The sequence below is a fragment of the Syngnathus floridae genome, chromosome 6, assembly GCF_059516105.1.
Source record: "Syngnathus floridae isolate MCC-2025c chromosome 6, RoL_Sflo_1.0, whole genome shotgun sequence".
Classification (NCBI taxonomy): Eukaryota; Metazoa; Chordata; class Actinopteri; order Syngnathiformes; family Syngnathidae; genus Syngnathus; species Syngnathus floridae.
This window is the reverse complement of record NC_142418.1, coordinates 18605765-18619066: the sequence shown is the minus strand read 5'-3', so window position 1 is coordinate 18619066 and position 13302 is coordinate 18605765. Positions and strand designations below refer to the sequence as shown.

At 51.5% G+C, this 13302-nt stretch overlaps 5 protein-coding genes across 10 annotated transcripts; 1 reads left to right on the top strand and 4 right to left on the bottom strand.

Annotated features, from left to right (window-relative positions):
* Window positions 1–99: 99 nt before the first annotated feature.
* pclaf (PCNA clamp associated factor) lies at window positions 100–1154 on the bottom strand. Its single transcript, XM_088378316.1, has 4 exons — window positions 946–1154; window positions 540–629; window positions 279–459; window positions 100–191 (listed from the first exon to the last, which is right to left on the bottom strand). Exons 1-4 carry the CDS (start codon window positions 989–991, stop codon window positions 149–151), a joined length of 360 nt encoding a protein of 119 aa, XP_088234442.1. The 5' UTR covers window positions 992–1154; the 3' UTR covers window positions 100–148.
* A 378-nt stretch (window positions 1155–1532) lies between these two features.
* nedd1 (NEDD1 gamma-tubulin ring complex targeting factor) lies at window positions 1533–5183 on the top strand. Of its 5 annotated transcripts, XM_088378311.1 has the most exons (15): window positions 1534–1677; window positions 2134–2280; window positions 2463–2557; window positions 2636–2752; window positions 2813–2953; window positions 3054–3283; window positions 3432–3633; window positions 3720–3825; window positions 3888–4004; window positions 4069–4113; window positions 4181–4380; window positions 4449–4635; window positions 4714–4810; window positions 4887–4953; window positions 5034–5183. In XM_088378311.1, the coding sequence occupies exons 2-15, from the start codon at window positions 2145–2147 to the stop codon at window positions 5139–5141; spliced, it is 1848 nt and encodes a 615-aa protein (XP_088234437.1). In that variant the 5' UTR covers window positions 1534–1677; window positions 2134–2144; the 3' UTR covers window positions 5142–5183. The 5 variants fall into 5 exon arrangements, with proteins under 5 accessions (XP_088234436.1, XP_088234432.1, XP_088234437.1 ...); XM_088378310.1 differs by having other exon boundaries at window positions 1533–1677; window positions 3891–4004; window positions 4181–4377; window positions 4449–4810; XM_088378306.1 differs by having other exon boundaries at window positions 1533–1677; window positions 4181–4377; window positions 4449–4810.
* A 75-nt stretch (window positions 5184–5258) lies between these two features.
* Window positions 5259–7680, bottom strand: LOC148397109 (uncharacterized). The gene is made up of 10 exons (XM_088378312.1): window positions 7500–7680; window positions 7071–7177; window positions 6887–6944; window positions 6444–6786; window positions 6247–6356; window positions 6123–6170; window positions 5930–6034; window positions 5739–5851; window positions 5566–5665; window positions 5259–5386 (listed from the first exon to the last, which is right to left on the bottom strand). Exons 2-10 carry the CDS (start codon window positions 7172–7174, stop codon window positions 5339–5341), a joined length of 1029 nt encoding a protein of 342 aa, XP_088234438.1. The 5' UTR covers window positions 7175–7177; window positions 7500–7680; the 3' UTR covers window positions 5259–5338.
* A 290-nt stretch (window positions 7681–7970) lies between these two features.
* On the bottom strand, window positions 7971–10143 carry sycp3 (synaptonemal complex protein 3). The gene is made up of 8 exons (XM_088378168.1): window positions 9728–10143; window positions 9571–9664; window positions 9441–9475; window positions 9187–9304; window positions 9006–9105; window positions 8727–8825; window positions 8408–8512; window positions 7971–8326 (listed from the first exon to the last, which is right to left on the bottom strand). Exons 1-8 carry the CDS (start codon window positions 9852–9854, stop codon window positions 8273–8275), a joined length of 732 nt encoding a protein of 243 aa, XP_088234294.1. The 5' UTR covers window positions 9855–10143; the 3' UTR covers window positions 7971–8272.
* Window positions 10144–10334: 191 nt separating this feature from the next.
* On the bottom strand, window positions 10335–13130 carry actr6 (actin related protein 6). Of its 2 annotated transcripts, none has more exons than XM_088378166.1 (11): window positions 12911–13130; window positions 12502–12619; window positions 12328–12396; window positions 12120–12243; window positions 11923–12058; window positions 11674–11730; window positions 11496–11594; window positions 11335–11413; window positions 11104–11275; window positions 10857–10995; window positions 10335–10734 (listed from the first exon to the last, which is right to left on the bottom strand). In XM_088378166.1, the coding sequence occupies exons 1-11, from the start codon at window positions 12976–12978 to the stop codon at window positions 10605–10607; spliced, it is 1191 nt and encodes a 396-aa protein (XP_088234292.1). In that variant the 5' UTR covers window positions 12979–13130; the 3' UTR covers window positions 10335–10604. The 2 variants fall into 2 exon arrangements, with proteins under 2 accessions (XP_088234292.1, XP_088234293.1); XM_088378167.1 differs by having other exon boundaries at window positions 12897–13065.
* Window positions 13131–13302: the final 172 nt, after the last annotated feature.

Here is a 13302-nt window from a genome sequence, read left to right as displayed (position 1 = left end):
TCATTTTTAATGACAAAAATTTTACTTCGGAAGCAAAATAAAGCAGATGAACCTGGTGAACAATTGTCATTAAAAAATATACCAGTCATGAACTATCCATAAAATTCAACAATTTATATACACATTTACAATTGACATTCAGCCATCTTCATTCATCTCCGTCCTCTTCTTCAGCTGGCAGCGGCCGAGACCTGCGCACAAACAAAAAGAGCCATGGAGTCACCGCAGTAGATAGGACTGAACCTCATCCAAGAAAACATAACGGCACATCAACGTACTTTTTGGTGGTCTTGGACACGCCGCTGCCTCCAGCCTCATCCTCGTCATTGTCTTCATTGGGCTTCCGGTTTTCCTTCTCCGGCTTCCTTCCAGGACCGCCAAAGAAGTCCCCGATACCCTTCTGCCAAGTGGGGGTGGGACGAACGCACACAGGATTTCCTCCGGCATACTTGTTCTTTCCTGGGGAATGTATTGTACAAAAAAACTAATGTTGAGTATGGCCTTCTGCACGTAAACGTGCGCTGGGTTGCCGGACCGACCAGGAGTGGACGCTTGACTGTACGAGGAAGAGGAAGGGGAGTTGGGCGCACTGGAGCCCAGAGACTTCCTGGGAGCAGTAGCTGCCACAGCTGCAAGCAAAAATGATCACAGTCATGGCAATCTCAGAAAGCACACAAAATGGACATCACTTCGCCCGTCACAGACAACACAACATCAAATGTGTCTCCCGTCAAATGGCTTTTACAAAGCCATTCGTCACATCACCGAATGAGTTGGAAGCGCGTGTTTTGGCGGGAGGCTGAGACGGTGGACCTTCAAGCGACTTGAAGTCAACTTGAAACATCCACACAATTACATTGATCAACACTTGAGTCGATGGCAAAGGCTAGCAAAAAGCACATTGAGGCAACTCGGAATCATCACACGGTTGCTTTGGCGGCTCACCTTTTCTGTAAGATGCGGGCACATTGTCCGCTTTCGTCCGCACCATTTTGTCTTCGATTAGAGTTGAGGAGTAACAGAGAAGTCGAAAAGTGAAAGTTGAAGCGGTAGAAAGACGAGAAGGAGCCAAATAGTAACTGAAAAAGATGCGCACAAAGTCGGCTGACTGGTCGCGCGCCTTCCCGCCACTCTTTAAGGAAAGAGCGGATGGGGGCGGGCGGGAGAATTCTTCTTTGTTGATGTCATGACGACTTGGCTCGATGCTGCCCCCTTCGATCAGACTGTGTTAATGCTGAGAAAGGTTCTTTTACGAATCGACGTACTGTATTAATAATCCTGTTAAACGGTTAAATGGCATACTGAGCAAAACGACACACGAGTAAAAATAAACTTTCTGTATATTTGGACATGAAGTTGATCTATTTCCAGAAATCACATCAAAAGTGTGAATTTGGGTGCTTTTTTCAATGGAGGCTTTTTGCCCCATGACTCTTGTAATGTGTGAATGCTCTGTGTTAGGAAATGCAACAATTTAATAAAAAACAAAGTTACACAAGTAATACATTTAACAGTGAGCTGCGTTTTTCTAATAACGTGAAGTTTTCAGCTGTTGCGTCGAAGTGACGTCAAGTTTGTCCCTCGACACTCCCCGTAGTGGCGGCAGCTGCTTGCTCTTCAAGCGTTTCACGTCAACTTTGGCCAAAAGAAAACAAAGCAAAAGAAGCAGCAGCAAAGGTTTGCTTGACACTTTGGGGGTCTTTGCGGGACATTTCGACACTTAGCATGAACTTTGTGCCACTTGGGTATTGTTGAAGAGACCCCCGTGATCGGCAGAAAACTTGAAAGGTCGCTCGTTGGCTGTTTCCAATTAGCCGCTCGCCCGTTAGCTTAGCCGTCGCCGCCAGCAAGTTGCATTGACAAACTTGAGCAGGTTTGAGGTGGTGTTGCCATTTTAGGCCTTCTCAGGGTTCCAAAGTCACATAAACGGTTGTGGTTTGTCCAAGAAAGCCAAGCTGTCATACAACAACAAGCTGTCAAACTTGTCAAACCTTGTTGTTGTTGTGTCGGACGTCACTTTAGGGAGCACTCGTCGACCAGTTGTCATGTATACAGCCTGTTGATTGTCAACCTGACCAACTGGGGTCTTACTAAGAGCTGACGAAAGCCTGTTTGTTGTGGTTGCGGCTGCAGGGGCGGCAGCCATGGACGACGTCACCCGTCTGATGTCCACAGGAGATGCGGTGAAGATCTGGGACGCGGATTCCATGACGCTACTGGAGCAGTTCAACCCGCACATCAGCAGCCACCCAGTGGCGCAGGCCTGCTGGACGGCAAACAGTATCCTTGGCCGTCGTCGGCGATTGTTGCCGGCTGTCCGTGTCCGTTTCTCCTCCTCGGGTGGCCAACGAACAATACAAGACGGCGAGAATGGCGTCAAGGTACGAGCATGCGGCGTTTGGAGCTCAGCCGCGTCACCGATTGCGCTCGGAGCGGCGTTTGCTCCTTAACGCCGTTGGCAGATCAGCACGTGGTGAGCGCCAGCAGCAGCGGCGACAAAGTGGCCGTGTCCAGTCTGAAGTCTCCTGACCTTCCTCTGCTGGAGCTGGGCCAGGGGGTGAGCGCACGCCGCCGACCCGTCGCCATCCTTTTGGCCGTTGCTCGCTGACGGCCGCCCCGGTGTCGTCCCTCGCAGAAAGGCCAGACGCGCGTCGCCCTCAGCTCATCCTCACAGTTTGTGGCCAGCGGAGGTCTGGACAACTGCGTCCACATTTGGGACCTGAAGACGTCCAAGCTGCTGCGCTCGCTCGTGGTAAGCCGCCGCTCGCTCTTGGTTTTGAGCTCTCTCGTCTTGACGCTGTCGTGCGCCCAGGAACACAGCGACGAGGTGACGTGCGTGTCCTTCAATGCCAACGACAGCCTGCTGGCGTCCGGTTCCTCCAGCGGCCATCTGGTCCTCTACAGTCCCACCACCAACACGCCCAGCAACCCCTTCGGACACGGCAGCCACCAGGTGGCGCACCATTCTTCCTCTCCATCGGCGGCAAAAAGTTGCTTTCCTTCACTCTCTTGTCTCATTTGGCCCCCTCCGGCATGTTGTCATTGGGCATCAGCCGGTGCGTGACTTGGGCTTGTCGTGCCTCAAACGCTCGCTGCTCGGCAGCGTGTCGGACGGCGGCTGGCTGACGCTGTGGGACGCCAACACGCAGAAAGAGCTGCACGCCTTCCGAGCCGCCCACAAGGCGCCCGGCTCGGCCGTGGCCTTCTCGCCCGCCAGCGAGCTGCTAGTGCTCACCGTCGGCTTGGACAAGAAGATCGTCTGCTACGACACCACCAGCAAGACGTGAGCCTCGTGCCGGCACCGCCGCTGCATCTCACATTGGCTGTGCTTTCCCCGTTAGCTTTTGGCGGCAAAGTGATGAAATTAGGCCACAATTCACATCTGTGTGTTTTGTGTGTGTGCGTGTGCGCGCGCGTGCACCTTTGGTCAGCGTGGTACGTTGTATCCGTGCGGAGAGCCCGCTGACGTCGGTGACCTTCACTCTGGATGGCTCGGGCGTGCTAGTGGGCTCCGCTCAGGGCGACATCTTGCACTACGACCTGAGGAACAGCAGCGCCCCCGCCAGGGTGACGCCGGCGCACGCCACCTCCGTCACCAGTCTGCGCTTCCAATGCGCCGCCGCCAGACACAAGGTGGCGCCGCTCACTCACCATTCGGCGGTCGGGATCCAGCGAACGAGGGTAAGGCCATGTTGACCACAGCGTTTGTCTTCCTGCAGTCGGGAAAAACATCATCCAGGGTGTCTGGCACCAAGAGCTCCGCCTCCAAACTGTGCGGCGGTCACGTCAGCTCCGCCCTTAGCTCCTCCCCTCCCATAAATGCAGGTACCTTCTCATCGCCTGGGTTCCGCAGGCAGAGCTCAATTCCCAGGTTGCGTTGTTTCCAGCAGGTGGCGCTGAAGCCCAGGCGGACGAACGGCAAGGGGCGGAGCGTCTTCCCGTCACAGACAAGTTCAGCAGCGTTGGACGAAGCAGCCTCGATGTGTTTTCGCCACTACGACAAGGTAGCGACATGCAACGGGGGGGCGTCAGCGAGGCCCAACGTGACGTAAGCAAATGTGCCCACAGATGCTGCGGGAGGTAGCGCCAATGAGACATTTGGAGCGGCTCAAGGTGTGTGTGGCGCCGTCTTGGCATTCTTCGCACGAATGCACGAAAGCCAACCTTGTTGTTCTCGTAGCGACCTTGCCGAGTCGAGAGGCGGGGCTTCCTACCTGTGCCCGCAACAGTCTGGACATGTTCTCGCCGCTCCGAGATGAGACGTTCGACGTGGTCACCGGGAGGCCGTCGGCGGGACGACTCTTGCGCCCAACTTCGGCCTACCAGACGCCCTCCATCAAGGAGGAGCCGCCGGTCCAAGCCGGTGACCCCGACAAAGTGGTGACTTCACCATGGCGCCTTCTCAACACATGTAAACAGGAAGTTGTGAACAGAGAATTGTTTGGCAGGCGGGGGAAACGAGCAGCTCCTCCCCCAACCTGGAGGGCAAAGTTCAGGACTCATCCCAGCCGACCAATCGCAGGCACCCGGCCTCTGCCTTCACTCCCGAGCTGCACGTGAAGAGAGCCAATGGCGTTCAAGCGCAGCTCGATTACGATTCGCCCGTTCTCGGGGCCCCGCCTGCGACCTCCGCAGGTACGCCCTTCATTAGATGGGTGGAAGTGGGCGGGGCTGATGGCCGGGCGCCCGCTCTTCTTCCTCTGTGGTTTTCAGGCCAGACCGAGGCCGCCAGTGGTGCGACGGCGCCCTTCAGCAGCATCCAGATGAACGCCATCACCAACATCATCCACCAATCGCTGGATGAACTCAGGTCAGCGAGACCACCCGGCTTCCTGCCTTTTTGCACGTCACGTGACTTGCTGTGTCTTGTGTGTCACTTGGTGCAGAGACGCGTGCCACCGGGACATCATCAACCTCCAGGTGGAGATGATTCGCCAGTTTTGCATCCAGCTGGTGAGCGAGCATTGCCACGACGATGGCGGCGGCGGCGGCGGGAGCGAGTCGTATGAGCCATGCGTGCGCGTGTCTTGCAGAACGAGTTCAACGCGCTGATGTCGGCGCAGCACACGGCCAACGAGGCACTGCTGCAGGAGAACCAGCGGCTCAGGGAGGAAAACCTTCGTCTCAAGACCAACTACTGAAAACGCATTTTGTGTTGATGCTCATTAAAACTTGTCATGTGATCAGCATGCAACTTTATTGGCACACTTGCGCATATGAGCAATGATTTAGTTTTGACTTAAAGGAGGTGGGGTCTATTAGAAGTCAATAGAGTTTTTATTTAGAAAGATTTAGTTTTTACTTAGAAAGAAAAGACACGACTTCAAGATAGCAGAGGTCAAAGGTTGGCCAGGTCGACTCTACATATGGGGCAGGTGGTGTTGTCCTGACAACGACAAACAACAACATCAATTTTTGTTCATAGCTTTCCCGAAGAACCTCTGCTTAGGGTGACTGACTTCTCCTGATATGAAAGCAACCGCATGATTGTCATCCATCCTTTTTTCGGGGAGGCGGAGCCCGTTTAACAAAGCAAGTCGCAAAACAAGACAAGCGGCAGCTCACCTGCAGCCAGCGGTCGATGCAGGCCACGTGGTAGTCGTGGAAACACGGCAGCATCCTCAGACGCTCGCCGTCGTCGTAGTCGCCAAAGCAGATCTGACACCTGGCGGGCCAACCAACTGCACATGAGCACGGCCGACCTGCCGGACAGAGGGCGCCGTCGCCGCCACACTCACACGGCGTTGCCGGCGCCCGACTGGAAGCGCTTGATGGGGAAGCGCAGGACGTGGTCTCGTGTCAGCTTCTTGGACACCACGGCGCCTTGCTCCTCCTCCAGCGCCAGGAGCGCCTGCGGGCCAAGTGCACACACGCACGCACGCTCAGCAAAAACACCAACCACACCGGCATCGGCCCGCCGCACGCTCACCTCGTAGTCGTCCTCGGAAAAGTCGTCCTCGGAGAAGTCATCCTCGGTCCTCCAACGGCGGCCTCTGCCCGGCGGGGATGACCGCTCGGCGCGAGTGCGGCGGGGCTGCGGGCGGAGTCGACGGCCGGTTGGTGCCCATTTCCCAAAACGCTCACATTTCGCTTGATTGGCCAAACGAGGATTCATTCATTACCCTTTGATGATGATGGTGCAACTGCGCCTCCTCTTGGTCAAACTGAGCCTGTGCAAGCAAACAGGAAGTCCGTTGTGAGCCGGTGACGACATGGCCAGGTCACACGAGAAAAGGCCGCGCCCACCTGCAGGCTTCGTGCAAACGCTTCATCTTCTTCCATCTGCGCCGCGCAAACCAACTGGATGTGGTCGTCGTCATCGTCGTCGATGAGGACCGCCTCATGTTCCGCCACCGCTGCATGCAAAAGTGAAAAGGACTCCAATTAGCGTGGCGAGCATAAAAGAACTGGCTGAAGGATTTTCCCACGACGTCACTCTTTACCTGTTGAGACATCGCCACACTCGTCTTTCAGCCACCTCTTCTCCGCCGCCGTCAGGAAGGACAATGAGCTTGCCGGCGTGTCGACCGCCGGTCTCATCGCCGGCGTTACGCGAGAGGGGGAGGAGGTGGATGAGGAGGATGACGACGCGGCTGAAGTTGAGCAGGACGAGGAAGACGAGGAGGTGTCCAGCCAGTCGTCGTGGGGAAACAGCGTTCGAGAAGAGACGGCCACAGAGCCACGTCCCGGTGACGCCCTCGCCACCTTCCTGCGTTTAGTTGGCCTGGACGTGCCGGCGGTGGCGTGGGAATGTTTCACCCGCGCTGCTGAAAGCCGCGTCATCACCTGTGGACCGGCGAGGAGACGCCGCGACTGTCAATTCTGGTACGAGGAATCGATTTAGATGCGATGACCGGAGCGAGCAAACAGACGGTTATTGACTCACCGAGCTGGACGCATCCTCTGCAAGTCGTGCGGTTCGCCTGGTCTTGCTTCGAAGCGGGCTGACCAGTAACAAGTAGAAACAATACAAACAACAACAACAACAACCATTAAGACAGGGCTCGTGCGTTTTCCTTGGTTGTTTTGATTGGGCTAATTGATCGTGCTGGGCAGGTGGCGATGCCTACCTGGGCGTCTCTGGGACGACAAGCGACATCTGGTCCATGAGGAAAGCTCGGTCCAGTCGGTCGTCTTCAGAACCGCTCCAGTCGGACGTGAACGGAGACCCCATTCGCTAAATCGCAAACATCACCCATACTCGGTGACAAGGTTCAAGTTAAGTGACAGCGAATCATTTCATCAAGTGCGACGGCGCCATTCTTCCCCGAAAGCACTTTCAATCTTTCAATCAAGGCGAAGGTACTAGCGGCTAACATTGTTAGCATCGCGAGAAAGCAAAAGTAGTGAAATGTCCGAATCAACAACATTTAAATCGGAATAAATGTGATACTTGCCAACGCTGATCGAATAGGTGGATTTAGAAAACGATTTATACGTTTACTCCCGAATGTTTAGAGTGAAAAGCAAGAATATATATATAAAAATAACCAGTTTACCAGGTCCAGACAGGAAGTAAAAATGTCTTTTTCAGCCCATAAACTGCCCGAAGTTTTAGAATATTTTAAAATGTTCTCCGCTGGCACATCATGGTACTTTTATCGACTCGTCATAAACGCTAACAAGTCGGTTGGAATTTGAACGTGTGCAACAGCTAAATGTGCTCCTCCACGAACACACGACACATGAATGGTTCCGTCTGTGTGACGCTCCAACATCCACTCTTCCAAAGGTAGTTAGTTACACGTCCGGTTATAACATGTTATCATTGTTATTAAGACTGTGGTAGAAGTAAGAAACTCATCTTTATTCTTTGACTGACTGCCAACAAGGGAGACGAGACACAAGTGAACATACGAAAAGCAGGCCTCCTAAGACTGAATGTGAAAACTTGACCTGTTATTTAATGAATTTTTTAAAAAAAGCTGTGAGTGAAGTAAGGAATCACAGGAAAATGACAACAAATAAAGTTGAGGTTGAATAGGTTTTATTCCTTTTTATTCCTGAAAACAGGATGAAACAGTTGAATCGTTTTTTAATTCCCTAAAACTGGATGATGCCCTAACATGGCCAATAAACTTCTTGAAACGTTTGTACTTTTTCTTAAACATCGGAATTACAACAGTGCCACCTAGAGGTGGCTTGAGCAACAAAAAACAACTCTCAAGCGCTTTACCTCATCTTTACAACAGTGAACAGAAGGTGAAGGAACGTGCGTGTTCAAGTAGAAAATAAGATGAGGCTGGGATCTTGGGCAAACCGCGATGAGAGTCTAGAAAAGCATGGTCTGCAGGGACTTGCGCACGGTCGCCATTTCCTGTTGTTGCTGCAAAAGGACAAAATTGAAGATGGGTTCACGCGGCAGTCAGCGCGAGGACTCGACTCTGCTCGGCCCGACTCGACTCACGGTGTCCATGAGGATCTTCTTCTGCATGGTGGCCATCTCCTTCCTTAGCTCTTGCTGCGCCCGATGCAGGACTTCCTCTTGGTTCTTCTCCATCTCTTCCATGTTCTGCTCACGCCCAATGCCACCAACAAAAAGCAAAAAGAAGAACAAGACTTCCTTCAAGCGTTTCAACGTGCCACTTGCTTCCTTTTCAACAATCTGAGCTGCGTTGAAGCAAATGTGTTGAAAGTTCCCGCGGCTGAGGAGGTCATTGAATGAAATGAACAAGACCAACGTTGCCAAATTACAAAAGAAGAAGGTGCAAAGCTGTTGGTTTGACCTTGACAAAGTTCTTGAAGAGCTCTTGCATGGCCTCTATTTTCTGCGTCTGAAGAATTTTGCTCTGCTGGACCACCTTCTGCTGCTGGCGTATCAGATTCTGAACACACACACACACCCGACATGTCACATGGAATGGAGAACTGCGTGAGCCAAGAAAATATCGAAGAGGCTTTGGAATTGTTTTGATTCATGGCATTTTGACAATGTGACATTTAGTCCTATTTTGAACTTTTCATTTTATTGACATGTCTCATATGTTGAGTGTGCGCTGGCCTACATTGAACTTCTCCTCCTGGTCCTTGATTTGCTGCATTTCCAGCTGCCATTGGTCCAAAACCGACGACAATTGCTGAGAATAGTCCTGAGTCATCTTCTGCCTGCACACGCGCACGACAGAAGCACCCAGATGTGGTTGGATGACAACGTCTGCTTGGGGGGTGAGGCTCATATTGTCAAACCTCTGTTTGTGGTAGTTGTTCCACAGTTGCTCCATTTTCTGCTGCCCTCCATTCATGTAAGTCTTGGTCAGACTTTCCAGACGCTTGCGTTTGGTGAGCATCACCTTGTTGATGTCGGCTGCATTCGCACACACCACATTGATCGTTTATAGAATATAATGAATGAATCTCATTTTTCAACGTATAACAGGCTGAGCACAGATGAAATATGAGCAAGTGTTGACCACTGAAATGACTGAAAATGCTTTTCTTACCCCCAAAGCGCTCCAACATGCTGTGAACTTCAACCCTACGCAATCAAGATTGAGCTCATTAGCAAATCGTTTTTCAAAAGTAATAAAAGATGAAATCATGGGGAATAAATGGAGCAAATTCTCTAAGTACCCAACAGGGACTCCAGTGTCTTCATCTTTAAAGTCGTCAGCAACTCTTTTCCTCGATGGAGCTTTGTCCTGACTTGGAGTTTTCTCCTCTGAGGCTATTTGGAAGGAAAACGAAAAAAGGGACCAAATGTTTGTGAGCAGGTGTAAAGCACATTTACCTTCTCCGAGGTCGTCTTCTGAGCCGCACGGAAGCGCTTTCTTCTTGGCAACTGGAGAAAAGTCAAAGACTTTACTCATCTCTTCTTCAGAGAGCTTCTTCTTCTTCATTCGTTTGCCGGTCGACATTTTCGAGAAGTTCGCTCAGCTAACGTTAGCGGCGGCTAATGCTAGCTAGGCACGCGGTGCTAATGGCGGGATAAATGTGAACTGAACCTGTGAAATGTAACTTTTTTTGGTCGCTTAAGTCCTAACGCAACGCTTAAAATCGAACTTTGATGCTGGGTGGCTTTGGAACGCAGTTTGCAGTAAGCCGAGCCAGCAAATGAAGCCACCTGTCTCCCGCCAGAAGACGCTTCGAGTACGGCCGTTCAATGTTGAGTCACCCTGAAATGACCAACAAGCGGAAAATTTTGATAACAAATCAAATAAATATAAACACAACAAAAACTGTATACGTTTGTGTCTTATGAAACATGTTTTCATACCCAAATGGTAAAAGGGTAAATCAAGATTTTTACTGTCCCATGACATATTAATTTTTTTTAAAAACTATTGTGGAAAAAAGACTATGTTTTTTTGGCACTGTGATAATAACAATCACGGATGTACGCCACAAATTTTATTGACCAAAATAAAATATGGACATGTTGAATTAATGTGATTTCATTCAAGAGTTTTCAGTAAGAGTGTAAAAAAACAATCAATTTCATAAATAATTTTTTAAAAAAGTCTTCCTGAAGGACACCTTCATAGGCAATGGATATTAAGATACGCCGTGGCAACATGTAAATGGTGTTGTCCAAGTAGCAAAAGTGCTTTCAATCAACAGTTGACTTGTTTGCCTGTCGTTTGGTTGTGGAAGCACAAAATAGCGGCTCAGATGTCAAACTTTTCTTCACAAACAAAATGTCCGTTCTCTTCGTAATCGTCGCGTGTGACCACCATCTCCTCGTAGTCGGGGTCGTTTGCCAGCAGCTTCCCTCCTTCCCACGCGTACGTGATGGGACTATTGCCAAAGAAAAACAACACAAGTCAGTCATAAAATCTCAGCCTATCGCACAGAAAGGAAATCTCGCGCCAGCCACGTGAACTTGAATGAAATGCGTAAGGACGAGCAGCGCGACTCACTTGTCGGGCAGCGTGACCTTGACGGGAACGTGAGCGGGAACCAGAGCGCGAAGTTCAGCTTCCAGGCGCTCCCGGAAGCCCGGAAACAAAACGTTGCCTCCAGTCAGGATGATGTTGCCGTACATGTGAGGCTGCATGTCTGCGCACATACACACACAGAATGCCCGCCCGTTGGAGCCTTGCTCAACGCCTTAAACGCGCCCCCAAAATCCCTTTCCCAGGAGGCGGAGCCGGAAGCGAGCAAGACCTTGAGACAGAGAGCGGACCGAGTCCACGATGGCCTCGGGAATGCCCATCTCCTGGATGCCGACGTCGGAAGGGTGGAAGAGGATTTCGGGAACAGCGAAGCGCTCGTTGGCCAGCCTGAGGATCTGCTCGCCCGTCTTGTACTTGCCGCTCGGCACCACCTGCTCGGCCGGCTGGCCGACGACGCAAAAGCGGGTGAGGTGGAGCGCCGACATCGAGGCCGCCCGCTTACCTTGCAGAAGCCCTTTTTGATGCCGCTGAAATCGGGCAGCACGTAGTCCCTCATCACCGTGTTGTCCAGACCCTTCAGCCTGGAAGCAGCCGCGCACACGTTGGTTCACCTTCCGCTCGCCGCATTGGCGTGAGCTCAGAGAAAACGTGAGGCCGACTTACTGTGCGACGGCCATGTCCCGGTAGAAGTCCTGGGACACAAAGCATACGTCCTCCTTCACCTGGTTGATCACGTGGGTCTCGTCCATCACGTGCAGCTGCCTGCAAAGAGGCACGCTCGGCTCGGCTCGGCTCGGCAACCCGGCTGACGAGTCGCTGCGCTTGATTCAGGCAGCCTTACCGATAAGAGATGATTTCTTTCAGGTGATTGGTCAGCAGCTTCCCTCCTACGTTAATCCTAACAGAAGGACATCATCATCATCATCATCACAACACAAACAATTCAAGTTACAACAATTCAGAATACCCCCAAAAAAATCCTCAAATGAGCAAGTCAGGTGTGGGGGGGGGGAGGAATGGTGGAATGGTGGAATGGACGGATCTCTGCTCTGTTTGGGAAATGGATCTAAATTTATTACCCATCACTCACCTGCGGATGGCGTCCCTCATTCTGCTGCCGCGGCAGTAGGGGGCGATGTGCGTGAAGGAGAAGCCGCTGTCCACCACCAGGCAGCACAGCTCGTAAGGTTCCGAGCGGAAGTATCGGCGAGCGCTCAGAGAGCCCGCTGAGCGGCAAAGAGCATCAACACGGGCAAAGAGCGTCCGGCGGCCGCCGTCCGCACTCACCGTTGATCCTGAGAGCCGACTGGAAGCGGTACTCCTCAAACAGGATCTCGTTCATGGACTCCTGGATGGACGTGAAGTTGAAGTAAGGCTCGCTGATGATGATGCTGCTGTCTGCAAAGTCCACCTGGAGACAACCCCTTAAGATGACGTGAACCATGCAAGAAGTGCGGGAAGAAGAGAAACACGCTGGGCGGGTGAATGAGCCCACCTTGAACATTTCTTTGCCAAACAAATGATCCCAAACTTTCCTCTGGACGTCCCAGTTGACCAGGTAGCCCTGAGGAGGGAAGAGGGTGGTCATCATCTCTGTGCATGTCATGATTCTGTCCTGTTGCTAGCAGGAAAGCAAGGAGTGAGGGCGGGGACGCCTTGACCTTCTGACCTTCTGGAAGGGCAGGATGTAGAAGAGTGCCGAGGGATCTTTGATCTCATCCAGCTGGTTGGCGGTGAACGTTTTCATCCGGGAGGTCTTGGAGCGAAACTGGCAATTGGGAATGACGCTGGAAAGCAAAAACGGACACGAGAGCTCTCAGCATTTTAGCAAGTAGTATCAGGGAACGTCGTTAATATTTCTCCACGAGCGCTACGGATAAATCTGACTTGACTCAAAATGCTTTAAGATCTCTTTGTAGTGTTGCATTTAAAAATGTTTTACTCGAGTGATGACTGGAAGATTCCGCTCACACTCGCTGCATTCATCAGCACGTCGGGTGAATGTTTGAAAGCGTTTCTGAATGATTGTTGACTAAAACGCGTCGCGTGCTAACAAAAGCTAACCTGCAACGGCTCACCTGACGTCCTCCAAGCTGTATCCAATTTTTGCCGTGTAGGCTCCGTTGTCCAACACTAAAGTGGCCATTTCAATTCCAAAGTAATACCTTAAAGCGTCATTTCATCACAACACATTCAAAAATAATTTGGTGCGCTCGTTTCATTGTGAGTTTGGATCATTTCCTGTTTCCTGCGCTTCTCTACGCTCATTGGCCGATACGTCAGAACGCGTCGGCCAGTCAGAAGGGAGCGCCGCATCAAGTCCCGCAAAAAAGTCGTCCGGACGGAAACACAAACGTCCAAACACGGCATGCGGAATGATTTCAAAATAATAATAATAATAATAAAATAATAATAATTTGCAACAGTAAGAGCATCACAAGTTAAATTAGTTATTAAATGGTTAATAGGC

Excerpts from the sequence above, each read along its gene's own strand:
- pclaf (XM_088378316.1), bottom strand. The coding sequence starts at position 991 with ATGGTGCGGACGAAAGCGGACAATGTGCCCGCATCTTACAGAAAAG. Across the intron at positions 630-945 it reads GCCCGCATCTTACAGAAAAG|CTGTGGCAGCTACTGCTCCC; the intron begins GTGAGCCGCCAA and ends TTTTGCTTGCAG. Across the intron at positions 460-539 it reads CAGTCAAGCGTCCACTCCTG|GAAAGAACAAGTATGCCGGA; the intron begins GTCGGTCCGGCA and ends TACATTCCCCAG.
- nedd1 (XM_088378306.1), top strand. The coding sequence starts at position 2,145 with ATGGACGACGTCACCCGTCTGATGTCCACAGGAGATGCGGTGAAGATC. Across the intron at positions 3,634-3,719 it reads GCGCCGCCGCCAGACACAAG|TCGGGAAAAACATCATCCAG; the intron begins GTGGCGCCGCTC and ends GTCTTCCTGCAG. Across the intron at positions 4,811-4,886 it reads CAATCGCTGGATGAACTCAG|AGACGCGTGCCACCGGGACA; the intron begins GTCAGCGAGACC and ends CACTTGGTGCAG.
- LOC148397109 (XM_088378312.1), bottom strand. The coding sequence starts at position 7,174 with ATGGGGTCTCCGTTCACGTCCGACTGGAGCGGTTCTGAAGACGACCGA. Across the intron at positions 6,787-6,886 it reads CAGAGGATGCGTCCAGCTCG|GTGATGACGCGGCTTTCAGC; the intron begins GTGAGTCAATAA and ends GCCGGTCCACAG. Across the intron at positions 5,666-5,738 it reads TCGGGCGCCGGCAACGCCGT|GTGTCAGATCTGCTTTGGCG; the intron begins GTGAGTGTGGCG and ends TTGGCCCGCCAG.
- sycp3 (XM_088378168.1), bottom strand. The coding sequence starts at position 9,854 with ATGTCGACCGGCAAACGAATGAAGAAGAAGAAGCTCTCTGAAGAAGAG. Across the intron at positions 8,826-9,005 it reads ACCAGGAGGAGAAGTTCAAT|AATCTGATACGCCAGCAGCA; the intron begins GTAGGCCAGCGC and ends GTGTGTGTTCAG. Across the intron at positions 8,327-8,407 it reads AGAAGATCCTCATGGACACC|CAACAACAGGAAATGGCGAC; the intron begins GTGAGTCGAGTC and ends GTCCTTTTGCAG.
- actr6 (XM_088378166.1), bottom strand. The coding sequence starts at position 12,978 with ATGGCCACTTTAGTGTTGGACAACGGAGCCTACACGGCAAAAATTGGA. Across the intron at positions 12,397-12,501 it reads ACATCCTGCCCTTCCAGAAG|GGCTACCTGGTCAACTGGGA; the intron begins GTCAGAAGGTCA and ends TTCCCTCCTCAG. Across the intron at positions 10,735-10,856 it reads AAGGTCACGCTGCCCGACAA|TCCCATCACGTACGCGTGGG; the intron begins GTGAGTCGCGCT and ends CTTTGGCAATAG.